Below are 21,501 nucleotides of genomic sequence, written 5' to 3'. Positions count from 1 at the left end.
AAAAGCACGTGGTCTCCGCCCTCCCACAGCAACAAAAAAACACTCTAACTCTAGCTCCAGCCCCAGGTGGTGAGGGCTTGATTTTTAAATCCATCCGAAATAGCCAATCAGAGCCGGCAGTCCGAGTGCGCGGAACCCGATTGGCCCATTACTACTTACGGTGACCAATAGGCTTGGAGGATGAGTTTGGTCAGCCCCGGAAGCGGGCGAATCGAAAACCGGTGGCGGCCGCGGGCAGTTTGAATTGGAATCTGGACTGAAGCCCGCGGAGGCTGCACCGGAGCCCGACTCTCTGAGGGGTCGTCTTTCCCTCCCCGCCAGCAAGGTGAGTGTCCTGCGTGGGTCGGGGCTTCGGCGGCGGGCGTTGGCGGGGGAGGGGGCGGCTGGCTTTCTGCCCGAGGATCCTGGGCGGGGATGCCTGTGGGATCTTGCTCCCGGGCCCGGTGTGTGCAGGGGACCGCCCCCTCCCACCTGACGGGACTGGAGGATCCTCCCGGATTAGATTTTTTGGGCTGTCGGCGCCCCTCTTCTCCTCGGAGAGATGTGCTCGCACTAGTGTCCGCAGACCCTGCTCGGTCACGAGCTCGCACTTTGGGGGATCAGTTTCTTACTCTTTAAGATACATGAATTGGAGACTAGCAGGTATTTCCTAGCAGCCGTCTACGTCCAGAGCCAGTGGCTCCTTTTTGAAATTTGGACGTCGGTCCTTTGTTCATGGAGGAAATGAAAGCTCGGGTTTTGATCTGCGCGGCACGTTGGCGTGTCTGTCGTTAGTTGCGAAGCATTTCTCTTGTCTTCCACATTTATTTGGACACGCTTGAGTGCCTGGCTCTGCGATGTTTTGAAGACCCAGAAATAAATAAATGACGAGCCCTATCCTTGAGACTTGTCTAGAGAAGCAGTCTTCATTCTTCGGCTCAGCCATGGCACTGTAGGCGGCGACTCGGGAAGCTCCTTTTAAAGGGAAAGCGTGAAAGTAGGCCTCCAGTGCTGGGGATGGGTGGTTCGGGCATAAAGAGTGCCCTCCCCATATTTAAGATAGAAAGAGCATTTTCTGCAAAATCCTCCTTGCAGGAACCTCGTCACCCAGAGCTTTTCTGCAACTACCCACCCTCCTTTACACCTGTTGCTCCTTACACCTTAATCTAGAGATTTACACTTTTTGTCCTTTGCCCCGGTGGGTCCATACAGACTGTGGTTGATGCCTTAATCTGATCAAAATTAGCTTGGGTCTGGTGATTGTTTTAACCACTTCTTTATAGCTGTATTTTAGACTTTGAAATGGAAAAGCTTTCAACTTGCTAGTTTTAATTCTGTTTATTTTCTTCCTCTCTATTATCTTTCTAAATTGATCCTTTTAATATTTTGTTGGTGATGGCGTCTTGACGTAATGATTTCAGTGGCTTGCAGAACTGTTTAGGACGGTTATGGTTGTGTGCCTCTGGGGTATTGTACTCCCACCCCTGCATGAGCAGGCTAGATTGGAATGGAGGGAGAAGCCTAGTGTGACAGTGTAAATTGTCCTTTGTTGCTGGAGAGGCATGAGGTTTCTTTCAGCAGTTTTTGGGCAAATGGGAGTGGAGTTTAAGATGCTGTGTTCAAAGAACTGAGATCTGAAAAAAGAAAAAAAATTAAACTAACAAAACACTGCCTTCCAAGGCTTAATATCTCAACTATGTTTTCCATGAACTTTGCTCTTTCTCTTAATTTTTGAACATCTTTTTATCATTCTTGTAATTTTATCAACTGTTTATTAGTTCTGATAAAGTTTCATTGGTACAGTCAATTGAAGCAAGACGCTAAAATGTTTGTGCACTTCATTTAGTAAAAAACAGATTCTCACCTTGCCCAAATAGCCGGAAAACGAATGCTTTTCTTTCATTTAAGTTCTACAGGCTAATGAATAAAGAACAATTGCCATACTTTTCTCCCAGCTGTTTTAAATTTCCTAAGATGTGGCTGAGAAGGAGGTAGGCCACTTCCCTCTTGGCACCCGAGGCTGAAATAAACAAATGAAGTGTTTTCGGGGATTAATGTAATAGCTAACAGGTACAGAATGCTTATCAGGAAATACAGTACTGTTGTAAGGCTTTGGGAAGTCACCGCCATTATTATCCACACTTTACAAATGAGGAAACTGAGGGACAGAGCAGTTAAATAACATGGCCAAGGTCACATATCTTGTAGGTGGCTGAGCTGAGATTTGAATTACTGAGGCTATATACCGGTTTCCTCATCAAGGTCTGTCTGGAGCATGGCTTTACCACAGTTTGCAATGATTCTAGCACTAATATGGCATTCGCTCTTTGCTCATTTGTGCATTAATTCAACACACGATAACTGCTGGGAAGGGGGGGGCTGTGCCATGACAAACTATGACCAGGAGCTATGGCCAGTTTAGGGATCTCCCCAGGGAAGACTTGCCAGAGGAAGAGGGACGAAGTATGTGTGGCAATGATGTGAAGAGGGAAAGAAGGGCACTTGCAAAATAACTTATCATGAGTTTTGTTTGTTTATAGGACCTATTTCACCTGCAACCTCAGAGCAAAGTACTCCTGTTTTGTATCATGAAAACAAAGTGAGCGGTAGAAAGCAGGTAGCTAAGAAGTCAAACCTGAGAAATAGGAAAAACAGAGAGCCAGGGAAGCGACGCGAGCATCTTGGGTACCTCACAGTCAGAGCTGTTGGGTGGCCATCTTTCAGGGGGTGGAGAAGATAGATGTTATACTTCCTGATATTTAGAAACGTGAAGCTTGGAAACTCCTTAGAGACTCCTTAGTTTCTAAGACTTTTTGGTCTCTTTTTACGACATTAAGACTCGCAGTCTGCTTATTCTTTCCAGTTTATTTTTAAATGTGAATAGTGAAGAAAGGAGAGCAACATGAGCTGGGCTTTGGAAGAATGGAAGGAGGGCCTGCCTACAAGAGCTCTTCAAAAAATTCAAGAGCTGGAAGGCCAGCTGGACAAGCTGAAGAAAGAGAGGCAGCAAAGGCAGTTCCAGTTGGAGACTCTGGAGGCCGCGCTGCAGAAGCAGAAGCAGAAGGTATCACTGCAAAGCTGGCATTTAAAGTCGTTCACTCACTATTTGGATTATTTGATCTGGGTCTGAAATTTCGAGGAAAAGGAGTGTGCTCTCTTCGGGTGGTAATCCACCCCTCTCCTTTTTCTCCAGCCTCTGTCCCTTGTTTCTGCTTACCTGCTGATATTGAGAGCTCCATTTTAATTCGGTTTGGGACCACACATGGGAAATAGCTTTTGGATTCCATACCAACATGGCCAAAATTCTCTGGCTCTGAATTTGCGGGCCAATATTAGCGCTCTTTGTAGTCCAGATGGATATTGCTCCCCGAGGGTGGGCTTTTCACCTTGGTATTCCCAGACTTCTCTTCTGGGCTAGGAAATGAAAACTAGAACAGTGCTCTTTCCTTCCGTCTGCATTGGCCAAAAAGGTAGTGGTACAGTCACTGCTTCTAAAACGGCTCCGCTAGTGGGAGAATTTTTACAACTGGCTTCAGGGGCTGAACTTTCTTTTTTTAAAGATTTTATGTATTTCAGAGAGAGGAGAAAGACAGCATGAGTGGGAGGAGGAACAGAGAGATAAGTAGACTCCCCGCTGACCAGGGAGCCCAACCAGGGACTCGATCCCAGGACCCTGAGATCATGACCGAGCCAAAGTCAGATGCTTAACCGACTGAGCCACTCAGATGCCCCAATGGCCAGACTTTAAAATTAATTTCTAAGGAAGATTTATAGGGTTTATTTTTGACTTTGTTATACTTGAAAGGACATTAAGCCTCCCTTTCCAGGAGCGGTACATATAGCCCTGATGAAAGACAATGTAATTCATGACTTTGTAGAACTTTTCTATCTACAGGCTTCAAAGTGAGGTCATTTAAAGTGGCTGTGTTCTTGGGGTGCCCGCGGGGCACCACCAGTTAAGCATCTGACTCTTGGTTTCACCTCAGGTCATGATCCCAGGGTCGTGAGATTGAGCCCCAGTCAAGCTCCGGACTCAACGTGGAATCCGCTCGGACTTTCCCTCCTTCTCCCTCTGCCCCTTCGCCCTGTGCTTGTGCCCTCTCTCAAAGAAATAAATCTTTACAAAAAAATTTTTGTGTTCTTGAAGGAGCACTGACCTGTGGATTACAGCAACCACATCTCAGAATAATTAATCATGGGCGTTATGCTCAGATTTACAAATACTTGTTAAATTCACGAAGTAAGAGACCTATTTCTTTCTGCATGTTCTCCATAAGGTTGAGAATGAAAAAACCGAGGGCACAAACCTAAAAAGGGAGAACCAAAGCTTGATGGAAATATGTGAGAATCTGGAGAAGACCAAGCAGAAAATTTCTCACGAACTTCAAGTCAAGGAGTCACAAGTGAATTTCCAAGAAGGGCAACTGAACTCCAGCAAAAAACAAATAGAAAAACTGGAACAGGAACTGAAAAGGTAATTATTTTTGAGTGGTATTAATGTGGATATTCTTTATGTGTGTTCATTGGATGCTTTTATCTTTTCATTTAATGATGTAATTATATGTTGCAGTCATTTTCCCAGTGAAATAAACAATGACTTGAGGAAAATTAATTCTTCTATACTTCAGTCCTATCATTGCATGGCTCAGTACTACGTAAATTCATTAAATGGCTTCTCGCTTATTCATTTATTCATTCAAGATATATTTATTAAGCTGCTTTGTGGGCCAGATGCTGTGTTTGTTACTGGATGATGTGGTTTTAAATAATACCAAATCTCTCAACAGCGAGTACTAGAAGATGGAGGGGAGTTAAGCACGGCTAATACTGATGGCTTATGTTTCTTCCTTTGAGTGGAAAAGCTGTTGTAGAGAATGTCAAAAGACCTAGGAACACTGAGGGCCCAGTTGAGGTTGGAGACCAGGAATTTATAGTGGGACCCATCCATAGAGTTGTATGCCTTTTTTTTTTTTTCCATTTACCATCTGGGATGTAAATGCTGAGAATGTGAATGGGAGGATGGACTTATGGTTGTTTTTGGCCAGGGTCATGGGATGGAAGACGGTGGAATAATTGAGGTTGCTGGGAACAGAGTGGTTAAAATCGTGTGCCGTGGAATCTAAGCTGGAGACGGAAGGAAGTGTCCTCAAGAAGAGGTTTCCATTGAGATTCCCATCTTCCATCTTAAGCGTTACATAACCAGTTTGCCAGTTTAAGCAATAAAACACAGTGCTTATGACTTCTTTTCCATTAAAAAATCCCAAAAAACTTGAGACATTAATCAAAATAAATCCAGTGGGACCAAAATACTGTTACCTTATTATAGATGGTATCTTCTTCTTCTAACAGTGGAATTTTGTCAAAATAACAAGGAGTAATACAGGTGGAAAGCAAAGTGGACTTTAGCAGATTGTCCCATTGTTGATTCTGCTAATACACACCCAGAAATTAAAAAAAAAAAAAACTTTCATTTTGAAATAAATTTAGATTTACAGAAACCATTATTAACATCTTACATAAGCAAAGTGCAATAACCAAACCATAAATAAACATTGATTCAATACCATCAACTAAACTATCTACCTTATTTGAATGTTACTAGTTTTTCCAGTCCTGTGTTTTCTCTGATCCAGGATTCCACATTACATTTAGTTGATATTTTCTTAGTCTCTTTCTAAGCTATGACCATTTCTTGTGTTTTGTGTCCTTGAAATTGTTGAAGAGTCCTAGTCAGCTCTTTTGTAGAATAGTCCTCAATTTAGATTTGTCTACTGATGAGATCAGGGCTTTTCAGCAGTGGCATAGTTCACATTTGGTACTAGATAGTCCTTTGCTATGGAAGGCTGTCCTATGCATTGTAGGATACTTGACAGCATTCCTGGCCTCTTACCCACTAGATGCCAGAAGCACCTCTCCCACCTGCATGTTTTGGTAATCAAACATGTCTCTAGGTATTGCCAAATGTCTTTTGGGAGGGTAAAGTCATCCTGGATTGAGAACCACTGGGTAAGATTGAGGTTATGAATTTTGGGTGAGAATACCGCAGAAGTGGTGATGTGCCTTTCTCAGTATATCCTATCGGGGGTACGTGACCTACTACGACTTTCACCCTGATTCCTTGGCTGAGATGTTGTTTGGGTTTCTCCACTGTGAAGTTACACTATGTTTCCCTTTGTAATTAATAAATATCTTGATACTAAGAAATTTTTTTTCCTAATGTGGCTGCAATAATCTTAATTCTACTTCTCAAATATATTTTTGAAAGTTAAAACACTTTATAATTACTTTTATTTGTCTTCCTGTGAAGATAATTTAGGTACACAGAAATCTCTTCCTAATTTTGTTTCCTACCCACATAGGAAGGTGGCTCTCTGTAAGTTGCATGTTGGAATGATAAATAACTTCTATCTCATTGAGTTTTTTGTTTTCTTGTTTACTGTCTGCCATACCAGACTCCATGAGAACAGGGACTTGGTCAGTGTTATCGGTGTACCCCGTTCACTTGGCAAGCCCTCAAATTTTATTTGTCGAATGAATAAATGAAAGATAGGTGGTTATTCTTGGAAAACAGATGCTAGGGAAGTAGGAAGCTTACTTTCTGAATGCCAGAATAGTTTTCTTTTTTTTTTTTTTTTTTTTTTTAAGNTTTATTTATTTATTTGACAGAGATAGAGACAGCCAGCGAGAGAGGGAACACAAGCAGGGGGAGTGGGAGAGGAAGAAGCAGGCTCATAGCGGAGGAGCCTGATGTGGGGCTCGGATCCCATAACACCGGGATCACGCCCTGAGCCGAAGGCAGACGCTTAACCGCTGTGCCACCCAGGCGCCCCCAGAATAGTTTTCTTTGAAAGCACATTTTGACTGCTGGTTTTAGAAATACTGGTTTTATTTTTATTTTTAAAGATCTTTATTTATTTGAGAGAGAGAGAGACAGAGCAGGTGAGCAAGCAAGCTGAGGGAGGGGCAAAGAGGGAGAGAGAAGGAAAGAATCCCAAGCAGACTCCCCGTCGAGTGTGAGACCCATGCAGGGCTTGATCCCATGACTCTGGGATCATGACCTGAGCAGAAACCAAGAGTCGGTCTCTTAACTGGCTGAGCCACCTAGCCACCCCAGAAATACTGGTCTTAATAATTTAGACAGAAATGTTTGTATTTTTAACATTTTAGGTAAACATATTTTTATATACATGTCTATATTTTATTGCAAAGTGACATTTGGTGGCAATACTTGCAGGTATAAAGTGTCCAGAGTTGTGTGTGATACCTAGCAACTTGTAAGTGTTAACATTATTATTATTAGTTGTTATAGTTGGGGTTAGGATAGCACATTTAGTTTTAAAGTATTTTTATTATCTGTGATGTAGATATAGATGTTTATAAACTTTATAAACCTCAGACTGTAAAAACTTTATTAAGAGTTCAGTTTTCTAGAATATAAAAACTATAAACTACAAAAACTATCGAGTGTATTCAAATTCGCAATACTAATCTTCACATGTAGGGCGGAAACTTATTTTCTCCATCAGTGACCATTGATTAGGTTTCTGGAAGGTCTCAAACAAGTTAGGTTGAACCATTTGAAATGTTGTCAAAAACTGTTGAGTAGGGACATCTAGGTGGCTCGGTCAGTTGAGTGTCTGCCTTCAGTTTAGGTCATGACCTCAGGGTCCTGGGATTGAGCCCCACATCAGACTCCCTGCTCAGCAGGGAACCTGTTTCTCCCTCTCCCTCTGCCTGCCACTCTCCCTGCTTGTGCTCTCTCTCTCTGTCAAATAAATAACTAAAATCTTAAAAAAAAAAAAAAACTGTTGAATATTGACAATCTTGTACAGTTAAACTTAGTAGAAAACAGCTTAACTTAGTGCTATTTTGGTGGCAGTTTTTGTTTTTCTTCATAGGAAATAGGAGAAATAAAGATTTATAGAAATAATAGGGTATAGTTTTATATTTAAAATAAACTTTTTTTCTAATGAAAGGATAGGCAGAGGGGGATGAAATGTGAATTTAAGAGGAAAAAGAAACACTGATTTTACAAGGTTCTTTAAAACTCATCCCTAAAATCACCAAACTTGCTACACCTTTGGTATTCTATAGACCTGGACCATTCATCATGGTAGCTACTTGCTACATGTGGCTATTAAGTGCTTGAAATGTGGCTATTATAAATTGAGATGTGACAGGGCACCTGGGTGGCTCAGTCGGTTAAGTGTCTGCCTTCGACTCAGGTCATGACACCAGGGTCCTGGGATTGAGCCCTGCCATTGGGTTCCCTGCTCAGCAGGGAATCTGCTTCTCCTTCTCCCTCAGCCCCTCTCCCCTGCTTGTGCGCTCTCTCTCTTTCTAATAAAGAAAGAAAGAAAGAATCTAAATAATTCTAAATAAATAAAGAAAATCTTAAAAAAAAAACACACAAATTGAGATGTGCTATAAGATTGCAATGCACACCAAATTGTGAAGATTCAGTAGAAAAAAATGTAAAATATCTCAATAATTTTAGTGTTGACTATAAATTGAAATGATAGTATTTTGGAAATACAGAGTTAAATAAAATCATAAGATTAAATGCATTTGTTTCTTTTTACTCTTTACATGTTGGTAGAACTTTTCTATTGGACAGTCCTGTTACCTACCATAAGTTTGAATGTGATGATTTGATTTGCAGAGCAACCCTTCTCAGCCCAGACATTGCTTTTTCCTTCCCGGATTGAGTTTGGAGCAGGGTGGAGCTAGGGGTCTGGAGCACTTTCACTCCTTGTTTTGAGCAACATGTCCATGAGAAAGAGACTGCTGCACATCATTAGCTGTTTATGGGGTGTTCATTTCTTGTGTTGAGCTAAAATCAGAGACATTATAGACTTGTGAGAATTGAATCCTCTTAACTCAGGTTGCTTGATTCTGAAAGGTGTTCAGAACTTAAGTGATAGAAATATTCTGTACATATATACAATATATAGCTTACTTTTCCCATTTCTTTGTGACTGTTTCCAGCCCTGTCTTCTCTAAATGTGCTATGTTAACTTGATTTTTGTGTCTGTGTTTTTAAAATGTCATGAAATATGTGGCAAGTCTATGTTTTTGTAATGCCTTAATATCACAAGTGATGTCATTTAGGTTTGTGATTTGAGCCCATGCTTCAGTGACACTAGTATCTGTTTCTGAAATTCTGGGGTTTTTTTGTTTTTGGTTTTTTTTTTAAGATTTTATTTATTTATTTAACAGAGATAGAGACAGCCAGCGAGAGAGGGAACACAAGCAGGGGGAGTGAGAGAGGAAGAAGCAGGCTCATAGCAGAGGAGCCTGATGCGGGGCTCGAACCCATAATGCCGGGATCATGCCCTGAGCCGAAGGCAGACGCTTAACCGCTGTGCCACCCAGGCGCCCCTGTTTTTGTTTTTAAATATTCCTGTGTCTTTCTTTGGCTTAGAGTATAAAATTTGCTCAGAACATATCCCTAGCCTCCCAACTCTAAAACCATAGTGTCATTACAGATCTTCATTGTAACCTTTGTAACTTTGTAATTGTTGGCTGTTTCCCCAACCAGACTGAGTCCTTTTAAGAGGGGAGACTGAGTTTAGGTCTGTCCTGTAAGTTAGCTCTTATTAAATGTCTGTTGGACCGATGAAGTGGTAAGAATTCTTAGAGGGTAGGGTTTTTGTAAGTTTATTACCTCTGGGAATGGGGGGAGGGGTGCTGGCATTCGGTAGCATTTGCTCTGATTTGCTTCCTTTTGGGTCCTCTTCTAACAGGTATAAATCTGAACTTGAGAGAAGCCAACAAGCCGCACAGGCTGCAGATGTCTCTCTCTATTCATCCAGCACACCACAAAAAATCTTTGCAACTCCACTAACCCCAAGTCAAAATTATAGTGGTAAGGATTTTTTCCTTTCATAGCTCCTTTACTGGGATTTTAATTCGGTCAAAGAAATCAATTAACTCATCTTTGAATTCAACTTTTAACTTGGGCATTAAAAAAAAAAAACCAACCTTTTAATTTGGGCATTAATGGGCTACATATCCATTTGTGTATCTGTATCTGAGCTTCCAGGTTAAGCCTTTAAACTTTTCATTTTATCCTGTAGTGTGTTTTAAAAATAATTCAGGTTCAGAATAGTCAAATCCAGCATCTGTTTACTTAGTGTGCCACAATATTCATTTCTAGACTTTTGTAATGATTCTTGATCTGTGAATTCCTTTATGAAATCAATGACCGAAGTAAAACTGTGTCTCACTGTCTTTGTTTAGGTTCCAAGTATGAAGATCTAAAAGAAAAATATAATAAAGAGGTTGAAGAACGAAAAAGATTAGAGGCAGAGGTTAAAGCCTTGCAGGCTAAAGTAAGTTAATTATGGGCCTTACAATAGCATATGCTATTGAAGAAGTACTTTGATATATAGGAGTCCAAGGTTGGAGAAAAATCTGGTTCATGTAGAGCTTGGCACATTTTTCTTACCTTGAGAAGATAAAGTTCCTGGCTGATTACATTAGTTATAATTACTTTTTGGTTTTAAAAGCAAGTAGGAGTAAAAAAAATAGTGTGGGGAGATCAGTTTATCCCTAAGCATTAGATGTTCATCAAATTCTACCGAGACTGTAGCCACATAGTTATTTCCCTGTTGAGATCTAACAGTAAGGAGAGGGTAGGACCAGGGTAATTCCAGACACTCACTGGCTGGCTTTATCACCTAGAGGCCATTGATTGCTTCCCGTTCAGTCCTTACTGATTGCCACAAGAGACATGGGGTTTGAACATCATTATTCATGAAATGTTTATTTAGAGGAGAACATTATCAAGATAATCTCCCCAGGGGCACCTGGGTGGCTCAGTCCTTAAACGTCTGCCCTCGGCTCGGGGCGTGATCCCAGAGTCCTGGGATCGAGCCCCGCATCCGGCTCCCTGCTCCACTGGGAGCCTGTTTCTTCCTCTCCCACTCCCCCTGCTTGTGTTCCCTCTCTCACTGGCTGTGTCTCTCTCTGTCAAATAAATAAATAAAGTCTTTAAAAAAAAAAAAAAAAGAGAATCTCCCCAGTTCTGTTAAATAAGTTGCCGGAGAGGGTTTTAAACTGCATTTTGGTATGGGTAAATAGGCAGAGAGGTGGGCGAAGAGGTTTGTTTAATGTCAGCAAAAGAAACAAAATGCAGGTTTTAGAAACCCCTGCTTCTAGTTTAGGGACCGACCCTAGATATACCTGCTATCTGTAGAATTTACCCTTACCATTTCTGCTTGTGTGATGTTATTTCCTAAAAAAAAAAAAAGGGGGGAGGGGGGACAACAACATAAATCCCAGTTTTGCACTTAATGTTGTATTTCTGTTAACCATAAGAACTCGGTGAGATGGGACAATTCAAACAGTTTAAGGCTGGATTTATAAGTAGATACCTTACATACTAAGGATCGCAAAGTACCTATGAGAGCTTTAACACTTTAAATTATTCTCATGCCTCTAACCCTTGTTTGGAGGTCACCAGGATTCTGATATGTAGCAAAGGTATTACTTCTCCTGGTGAATAAAAATTAACAGTAATTCTCTGGTTTGTCTTAGAAATATCATGTACTTTGGGATCCAGTCCAGTCATTGGTGCCCACTTTTGCTACTGGCTTTGATTCCCAGAGATTTTTTGGTGGAGAAATTTGATTCTCTGCAAACACAAACCTCTCCATGTGGCAAGAAAAGCTTTTGCTATAAAAAATTTAATGCACCATCTATAGCCATGTCTCGATATTTGTCAGAATGGAGGTAGAGGGGCACCTGGGTGGCGCAGTTGTTAAGCATCTGCCTTCGGCTCAGGGCTTGATCCCGGCATTCCGGGATCGAGCCCCATATCAGGCTCCTCCGCTGGGAGTCTGCTTCTTCCTCTCCCACTCCCCGTGTTTGGGTCCTCTCTCTCGCTGGCTGTCTGTCTCTGTTAAATAAATCAATAAAATCTTAAAAAAAAAAAAAGAATGGCGGTAGAGAGAAGAACAAAAGAAGGAGATAAGGGGGATTTATTTGATGAGCACTGAGAAATACATAGAATTGTTGAATCATTGTATACCTGAAACTAATAGAACACTGTATGTTAGCTATACTGGAATTAAAAAAATAAAGAATTCAAAGCAGTAGCAAATCCACAAATGTGTGTTATGTAACATAAAACACCTTATATGACATTTTTTGGGAGTGGTATGGTGGAAAGTGAGATTCTTGAAAGAGTTCTTCAGGTTAATATTTAATTTTGATCCTCTTTATGCAAAGCTGAGGGGGTGGTGACCAAGGACAGGCAAAGGACACCAAATTTCAGAACTCAAAATGGTAGTGAACATTGACTTGTATTTAATGGAGTATGTAAGGGATGCAGAATAGATATAAAAACTGAGCCCATTTTAATAGATTGGGACTCAAATGGTACTGGCTTAAGTCTTCAATGCTGAAATCTAACCATTAGACAGTTCCTGCCCTGGATATTGGGACCTAATGGTTCCCTTGACTTGATGAACATTCTTTCTTGGTATGCAATAGAAGTGGTAACTTCTTGGCATTATGTCTTATGTTCTACCTGAAAATAAATAGCCTTGAATATTGAGATGTTTAAAGGAATGTAAAGAGTTTCTATCTTTACAGAAAGCGAGTCAGGCTATTCCCCAAAGCACAATGAATCACCGGGACATTGCACGACATCAGGCTTCCTCATCTGTGTTCTCATGGCAACAAGAAAAGACCCCAACTCGGCTTTCGTTGAATGCACTAAAAACTCCGATTAGGAGAGATTTCTCTGCATCTCACTTTTCTGGGGAACAAGAGGTGACGCCGAGTGGATCAACTTCGCAAACAGGGAAAAGAGATGCTAATAGCAGTTTCTGTGATAATTCAAGCAATTCTCATCTTTTGGACCAATTAAAAGCCCAGAATCAAGGTAACTTTTTGAGCTAAATTAAATTGAAATTAAATTTTCCTGAGATAATTTCTGAGGTGATTCCAGACGTTCGTAGTCCCAAAAGGTGCTTGTGTGTTTTGTCAGACACATCAAAGCTCAACATCTTAATCTGGTGATGTGAAACACTGTTTTTGGGATAAAAGATACCACAGTTTTGGAATGTCCTTTCATTTGTACCAAAAAGCTGGTGCCCTGAAGCCTTCAAAAGTAGTCTGAGTGGCTTTGTCTTTCCAGAAGTAGGGTAAATAGGTCAGTTACAGTTGTCACGCACCCACGCTTCTCCTTTGGCTTCTTTCGTGGCCCATGGACCAAGCCTGGGGTCTGGCCAGCCTTGGCCAGAGGTGTGGCACGTGTCTGCAGGGCAGCTTTGCTCTGCACTGCCAGGTTGTCCATATGGGAGCAAACCTGTGACCTCGGCTGGGATACCACACCACAGCTAACAACCAAGGGCACCAGGTGGTTTGGAATCTACTCTGCAGACGACGATAATTTCCAGTGCTATGATCTATTGAAAATCACCGTCGGTGTTCGCCGGTGAGAACTGTCATGCTGCCAATGCCGTTGGAACCGGTATTGTGTATATGTAGGGAAAAAAAATGAAAAAAATTATTGTTAATTTTGGCAGCATAGGAGGTTCACACTGTCTTGATCTTTATTGGAGGTGAAGTTACCAGAGAATACAGGAGGGTGAATTTTGCACTGCTTAGCACTCATTTGCATTGATATGGACACAAAACAAATATTAGTTTGCCAGTGTATAAAAGCAAGTGGTAATTTTAACGTGGGGCATGATATGGGATGCACTTTTTGCAGCCTCAGTAAGATACTCCTCATGATTTTAGAAAACCATTTTCTTTCCCAAGTTTCTCTGAAAACATTAGGAAGTTTGTTTCTCCTGCTTCCTATGGGATATTTGAATACAAATGACAATAGAGACTAATTATTTGAATTAAATCCAGTTAAAGTAGCTTCCGTGCTAAGTGTGAATTGATTTATATTTGTCCCACCAGAGATTTCAGAGCAGAGTAGTAACATAAATGATACATTCTGAATTGAGTTGTAAATTTTTTTGAAAAATATATATTAATTAAAGTGTGGGTTTTTTCTTTGTGATTTAAGAGCTAAGGAACAAGATTAGTGATTTGGAACTACATCTGCAAGGACAAGAAAAAGAAATGAAAGGCCAAGCGAATAAATGTCAAGAACTCCAACTCCAACTGGAGAAAGCAAAAGCAGAATTAATTGAAAAAGAGAAAGCTCTGAATAAAAGTAGGGATGAACTGGTGAGATCGACAGCACAGTATGACCAGGCATCAACCAAGGTACTGGACTTTTCATGAGTTGTTGAAAGACTACATTTCATCATACAGATCTTTGGAAATTCTTTTCATACAATACTTTAACACTTAAATTTATGAAATAAATGTTAGCGATGAACCTCATTAGTACATACTAGGCAGTATTGGTGCAGCTGAACTAGTAAGTTCTTTTAGAGTTGGGTAGTTGTGGGGTCAAATCTGGACTGCATGTTTTCCAGGAAGAATGACTTGGGCAAGTCACAGATCTCTTGTCCATCTAAGAGGCTGGGGAAGAATAAATATTATGTATATATGGCACTTGACACATACAAGACGCGACTAAGTAATGGAGCTTTAAAAGAGGCAGGGACGGCTGGGTGGCTCAGTCGGTTAAACGGCTGCCTTCAGCTCAGGTCATGATCCCAGGGTCCTGAGATCGAGTTCCACATGGGGCTCCCTGCTTAGTGGGGAGTCTGCTTCTCCCTCTGCCTGTTGCTCCCTGTGTTTGTGCTCTCTCTCTCTGTCTGATAAATAAATAAATAAAATCCTGAGAGAGAGAGAAAGAAAGATAAAGAAAGAAAATGTGAGACTTTAAGAAGTAGTCAAGAGGGCAGACTAGCTGGTAAAGTCAAGAGTTTTTGAGGTTTACACTGAGAACCTTGCAGAATTAATCCTATTAGACACTTGTCTGATGTGGGCCTAAGAAATCTACTTTTAATAAACTCTAGATATTTCTAAGGCAGTAGGTAAGAACCACTACAGTAGGTAAACTTATATCTTCTGTTTGCCTCTTGAGGGCAAGTTCCTTTTTTTTTTTTTTTTATTTTAAAGTAATTGTAGATTCATATGTGATTGTATAAAATAATAGCTTGTTAATATGGTGGGTTACATTCACTGCTTTTCAAATATTTCAACAAGCTTTGTATCCTTGGAATAAACCCTACACTACCATGGTATAGAATTCTTTTTATATATTTCTGGATTTTATTTTTTTATTTTTTTTATTTTTTTATTTTTTATTTATTTATTTATTTGAGAGAGAGAGAGAGACAGCCAGCGAGAGAGGGAACACAAGCAGGGGGAGTGGGAGAGGAAGAAGGAGGCTCCCAGCAGAGGAGCCTGATGCGGGGCTCGATCCCAGAACACTGGGATCACACCCTGAGCAGAAGGCAGATGCTTAACGACTGAGCCACCCAGGCGCCCCTGGATTTTTTTTGCTAATAATTTTTGAGGATTTTTGTGTCTAGAATCAAGAGAGATATTGGTCAGCTGTTTTCTATTTTTCTGGCTTTAGTGTTTGTATCAGAGGTCATACTATCTTCATAAAATGAATTGGGAACCATTCCCCCATTGTATTTTTTGGAAGAGATTGTGTAGAATCAGTGTTATTTCTTCTTTATGTGTTTGATGGAATTCTCCACGAAACCATCTGGTCCTGGAAATTTTTTGGGGGTAGTTTTAAAATTACAAATTTAAGGGGGACCTGGGTGGCACAGTTGGTTGAGTGTCTGACTCTTGGTTTCGGCTCAGGTCATGATTGCATGGGTCACAAGATCAAGCCCCACATTGGGCTCTGCACTCAGTGTGGAGTCTGCTTGATATTCTCTTCCTCTCCTTCTGCTTCTCCTGCTAATGCACTCTCTCTCTCGCTCTCAAATACGTAAGTCTTTAAAAAATTACAAATTTAATTTTTAAAATATATAGCTATTAAAATTATTTATTTCATACTGGATAAGTTGGGATAGCTTGTGTTTTTAGAGGAAATGGTCCATTTAATCCAAATTTTTAAACTTAAAAATGTAGTTATTTGTAGTATTTTCTTATTTTTTTGATGTTGTTAGGTCAGGTGATATTCTCTGTTTCTGATATTTCTGTCATTTTCTCTTTGTCAGTCTTGCTAGAGATGTGTCAATTTTGTCAGTTGTTAATAAAATTTGTCAATTTGTTGATCTTTTATTGATCTTTCCAAAGAATCAGCTCTTTGGTTTATTTATTTTCTTTTTTCAACCTTATGTATCTTTGCTCTGTTATTTCCCTCTGCTTGCTTTAGGTTTATTTTGCTCTTCTTTTTCTAGGTTGTTGAGGTGGGGAGCTTATTAGATGATCGGTTTGAGAATTTTCTTTTTCAGTGTAGGCATTTAAAGCTATAAATTTCCCTCAGTACTTCTTTAGCTGTGTCCCACAAATTTTGATACATTGACTGGAATAAGAATAAAAATACAATATATTTTTAGAACACTTTGCTTGAGACTTCCTCTTTATCCCATGGACTACTTAGAAATACCTTGTTAAATTTCCAAGTGTTTGGAAATTTTCTTCTTTCTGTTATTGAATTCCATTCTGTTCAGGGAACATAGTCTATGATTTCAATTCTTCTAAGTTTGTTGAGGCTTATTTTATGGCCTAAGATGATGTTCTATCTTGGTATATGTTTCATGGGTACCTGGGGGGGAAAAAGTATATTCTGTTAGTGGGTGAAGTGTTTTAAAATTATCCTTAGCCCCAAATTATCTGTTGGTTGATGGTGTTGTTAAATTCTTCTATATTTTTGCTCATTTCCTATCAGTTGTTGAAAGAATGATGGTGAGAGTCTTCCATGATTGTTGATTTACCTATTTCTCCTGTCAGTTCTAAGTTTTTGCCTCACATATTTTATATCTTTGTTGTTTGGTGCATACACATTTAGGATTGCTATGTCTTCTTGGCAGATTGACCTTTATCATTATATAATAGCCCTCACTGTCTCTGGAAATTTTCTTTATTCTTGAGTCTACCCTTTCTGATTTTAACTTAGCCACTCCAGCTTTCCTTTAATGTTTGCATGATGTATTTCCTTCTGTCTTTTGACTTTCAGCCTATCTTTTTATTATTATATTTGAAGTGAATTTTGTATAGACAGCAAATAGTTGGGTATATTTTTAAATTCACTCTTCCACCATCTGTCTTTTAATTGCATGTTTAGGGCATTTACATTTAATATAATCATTGACTGGTCATGGTTTAAAACTGCCGTCTTATTTTTTGTTTTCTATTTCTTTTCGTTTTTCATTTTGTTGTTTCCTGTGGGTTACTCAAAGATTTTGTAGAATTTCATTTTAATTTATCTAGTGTTTTTAGATGTCTTTCTTTCTTTCTTTTTTTTTACTTTTTTTTTTTTTTTTTTGTTACATATAATGTATTATTTGTTTCAGGGGTACAGGTCTGTGATTCATCAGTCTTACACAATTCACAGCACTCACCATAGCACATACCCTCCGCAATGTCCATCACCCAACCACCCCATCCTTCCCACCCTCCTCTACTCCAGCAACCCTCAGTTTGTTTCCTGAGATTAAGAGTCTCTTATGGTTTGTCTCCCTCTCTGGTTTTGTTTTATTTCATTTTTTCCTTTCTTTCCCTATGATCCTCTACCTTGTTTCTCAAATTTCACATATCAGTGAGATCATATGATAATTGTCTTTCTCTGACTTATTTCGTTTAGTATAATACCTTCTCGTTCCATCCACGTCATTGCAAGTAGCAAGATTTCATCTTGGGTTTTCCACGTAAGTATCGTATCGTCTTCAAAGAGTGAGTTTGACTTCTTCTTTGCCAATTCGGATGCCTTGTTGTTGTCTGATTGCTGAGGCTAGGACTTCTAGTACTATGTTGAATAGCACATCCCTGATGTGTTCCTGACCTTAGGGGAAATGCTCTCAGTTTTTCCCCATTGAGAATGATATTCACTGTGGGTTTTTCATAGATGGCTTTTATGATATTGAGGTATGTACCCTCTATCCCTACACTGTGAAAAGTTTTAATCAAGAAAGGATGCTGTACTTTGTCAAATGCTTTTTCTGCATCTATTGAGAATATCATGTGGTTCTTGTTCTTTCTTTTATTAAAATGTAGTGTATCACATTGATTGATTTGTGGATGTTGAACCAACCTTGCAGCCCAGGAATAAATCCTACTTGGTTGTGGTGAATAGTCCTTTTAATGTACTGTTGGATCCTATTGGCTAGTGTTTTGGTGAGAATTTTTGCATCCATGTTCATCAGGGATATTGGTCTGTAATTCTCCTTTTTGATGGGATCTTTGGTTTTGGGATCAGGGTAATGCTGGCCTCATAGAACGAGTTTGGAAGTTTTCCTTCCATTTCTATTTTTTTGGAACAGTTTCAGAAGAATAGGTAGTAATTCTTTAAATGTTTGGTAGAATTCCCCTTGGAAGCCATCTGGCCCTGGGCTTTTGTTTGTTGGGAGATTTTTGATTACTGCTTCAATTTCCTTGCTGGTTATGGGTCTGTTCAGGTTTTCTATTTCTCCCTGGTTCAGTTTTGGTAGTTTATACGTTTCTGAGAATGCATCCATTTCTTACCGATTGTCTAATTTGTTGGCATATAGTTGCTCATAATATGTTCTTGTAATTGTATTTCTTTGGTGTTGGTTGTGATCTTTCTCTGTCATATGATCTCTTTCATTCATGCTTTTATTTATTTGAGTCCTTTCTCTTTTCTTTTTGATAAGTCTGGACAGGGGTTTATCGATCTCATTAATTCTTTCAAAGAACGAACTAGTTTTGTTGATCTGTTCTACTGTTCTTTTGGTTTCTATTTCATTGATTTCTGCTCTGATCTTTATTATTTCTCTTCTCCTGCTGGATTTAGGCTTTATTTGCTGTTCTTTCTCCAGCTCCTTTAGGTGTAGGGTTAGGTTGAGTATTTGAGACTTTTCTTGTTTCTTGAGAAAGGCCTGTATTGCTGTATGCTTTCCTCTTGGGACCGTCTTTGCTGCATCCCAAAGATTTGAACAGTTGTGTTTTCATTTTCATTTGTTTCCATGAATTTTTTAAAGTCTTCTTTAATTTTTCTGGTTGACCCATTCATTCTTTAGTAGGATGCTCTTTAGCCTCCATGTATTTGAGTTCTTTCCGACTTTCCTCTTGTGATTGAGTTCGAGTTTCAAAGCATTGTGGTCTGAAAATACACAGGGAATGATCCCAATCTTTTGGTACCTGTTGAGACCTGATTTGTGACCCAGGGTGCGATCTATTCTGGAGAATGTTCCATGTGCACTAGAGAAGAATGTGTATTCTGTTGGTTTGGGATGGGATGTTCTGACTATATCTGTGAAGTCCATCTGGCCCAGTGTGTCATTTAAAGCCCTTATTTCCTCGTTGATATTTTGCTTAAATGATCTGTCCAATTCAGTGAGTGGGTGTTAAAGTCCCCTACTATTATTGTGTTATTGTCAATGTGTTTCTTTGATTTTGTTATTAATTGGCTTATTTAATTGGCAGCTCCCATGTTAGGGGAATAAATATTTATAATTGTTAGATCTTCTTGTTGGATAAACCCTATAAGTATGATACAGTGTCCTTCCTCATCTCTTATTATAGTCTTTGGTTTAAAATCTAATTTGTCTGGTATAAGGATTGCCACCCCAGCTTTCTTTTGATGTCCATTAGCATGGTAAATGGTTTTCCACCCCCTCACTTTAAATCTGGAGGTGTCTTTGGGTCTAAAATGAATTTCTTGCAGACAGCATATTGATGGGTCTTGTTTTTTTTTTTTTTTTAATCCAATCTGATACCCCGTGTCTTTTGATTGGGGCATTTAGCCCATTTACATTCAGGGTAACTATTGAAAGATATGAATTTAGTGACATTATATTGCCTGTTGGGTGACTGTTACTGTATATTGTCTCTGTTTCTTTCTGGTCTATGTTACTTTTAGGTTCTCTCTTTGCTTAGAGGACCCCTTTCATTATTTCTTTGTAGGGCTGGTTTGGTGATCAAAATTCTTTTAGTTTCTGTTTGTCTTGGAAGCTTTTTATCTCTCCTATTTTCAGTGGCAGCCTAGCTGGATATAGTATTCTTTGCTGCATCTTGTTTGGTGCCCTTGAATATATCATGCCAGTCCTTTCTGTCCTGCCAGGTCTCTGTGGATAGGTCTGCTGCCAATCTAATGTTTTTACTGTTGTAGGTTACAGACCTCTTGTCCTGAGCTGCCTTCAGGATTTTCTCTGTCTCTGAGATTTGTAAGTTTTACTATTAGATGTTGGGGTGTTGACCTATTTTTTATTTTTGAGGGGGGTTCTCTGTGCCTCCTGGATTTTGATACCTGTTTCCTTCCCCAAATTAGGGAAGTTCTCTGCTATCATTTACTTCAGTATACCTTCTTCCCCTCTCTTTCTCTTTCCTTTTCTTCTGGGATCCCAATTATTCTAATATTGTTTCGCTTTATGGTATCACTTATCTCTCGAATTCTCACCTTGTGATCCAGTGGTTGTTTATCTCTCTTTTTCTCAGCTTCTTTATTCTCCAACATTTGGAATTCTGTATCACTAATTCTCTCTTCTACTTCATTTATCCTAGCAATTAGAGCCTCCATTTTTTTATTGCACCTCATTAATAGCCTTTTTGATTTCGACTTGGCTAGATTTTATTTCTCCAGAAAGAGATTCTTTAGTTATCTTCTGTGCTTTTTTCAAGCCCAGCTAGCATCTTTATAATTGTCATTCCAAACTCTAGTTCTGACATCTTACTAATGTCCATGTTGGTTAGGTCCCTGGCAGTCGGTACTGCATTTTGTTCTCTTTTTTTTTGAAATGAGTTTTTCCATTTTGTCATTTTGTCCTGAGAAGAATAGATGAACAAGAGAACAAAATGCTAAAAGGGTAACGACTCCAGAAAAATATACACTAAACAAATCAGAAGAGACCTGAAAGCAGGGGGAAAAGACCAAAAAAAAAAAAAAAAATATATATATATATATATATGTATATATATGTATGTGTATATATGTATATATTTATATGATCAGACTGGTGAATAGAACAGAGGCACACACTAGATTTTGAGTGTATTTTGGTCTGTTAGAAGAAACTGCCTCCCAAATTTTAAAGAAAGAAAAACATATATATATACACAAAAATAAGAGTAAAATACACTGTAAGGATGAATATGACTGTAAAAATGAAAATTAAAAAAGATTTTAAAAGAATTGATAAGTTGATTGAAAAAAAAAAGAAAAATTAAAAAAAAAAAGAATGTGAGGCACCCCATCACTGAAAAAGACTGGACCAATCTTAATCTTGAAATGACTTATGTCATCTCCATAATATTTCAGGACAGATATTTTCTGTCTTTAAACAACAGGGGAACTGACCAAATGTTCAGTTACCCATTTCTTATCCTTTGCTTTGTCTTGACCAAACTTTAACCAGGCTTCTATTCTTTCTAAGTATCAACTTGCCCCCAAGCTTGAACAAGCACTAAAAAGTAGTACCATTATCAGCTTATTCTGAGAATGGGCTGACTGCAGTGAGA

General features: G+C 39.3%; 1 protein-coding gene across 2 annotated transcripts in view; it reads left to right on the top strand.

Annotated features, from left to right (window-relative positions):
* The first annotated feature begins 204 nt into the window (after nucleotides 1-204).
* CENPF (centromere protein F) overlaps nucleotides 205-21,501 on the top strand; it is a 64,777-nt gene continuing 43,480 nt past the window's right edge. Inside the window, exons 1-7 of one of the 2 annotated variants that reach the window (XM_002920959.4) lie at nucleotides 205-325; nucleotides 2,843-3,043; nucleotides 4,257-4,453; nucleotides 9,726-9,847; nucleotides 10,222-10,313; nucleotides 12,580-12,871; nucleotides 14,012-14,214. In XM_002920959.4, coding sequence (XP_002921005.1) covers nucleotides 2,882-3,043; nucleotides 4,257-4,453; nucleotides 9,726-9,847; nucleotides 10,222-10,313; nucleotides 12,580-12,871; nucleotides 14,012-14,214 — 1,068 coding nt within the window. In that variant the 5' untranslated portion in view covers nucleotides 205-325; nucleotides 2,843-2,881. Of the gene's footprint in view, nucleotides 326-2,842; nucleotides 3,044-4,256; nucleotides 4,454-9,725; nucleotides 9,848-10,221; nucleotides 10,314-12,579; nucleotides 12,872-14,011; nucleotides 14,215-21,501 lie in introns of those variants that run through there. The other variant, XM_034666853.1, reaches the window with a different exon arrangement.

The sequence above is a fragment of the Ailuropoda melanoleuca genome, chromosome 8 (assembly GCF_002007445.2).
Source record: "Ailuropoda melanoleuca isolate Jingjing chromosome 8, ASM200744v2, whole genome shotgun sequence".
In the NCBI taxonomy this organism is placed as follows: Eukaryota; Metazoa; Chordata; class Mammalia; order Carnivora; family Ursidae; genus Ailuropoda; species Ailuropoda melanoleuca.
This window is presented reverse-complemented; position numbering and strand designations above follow the sequence as displayed.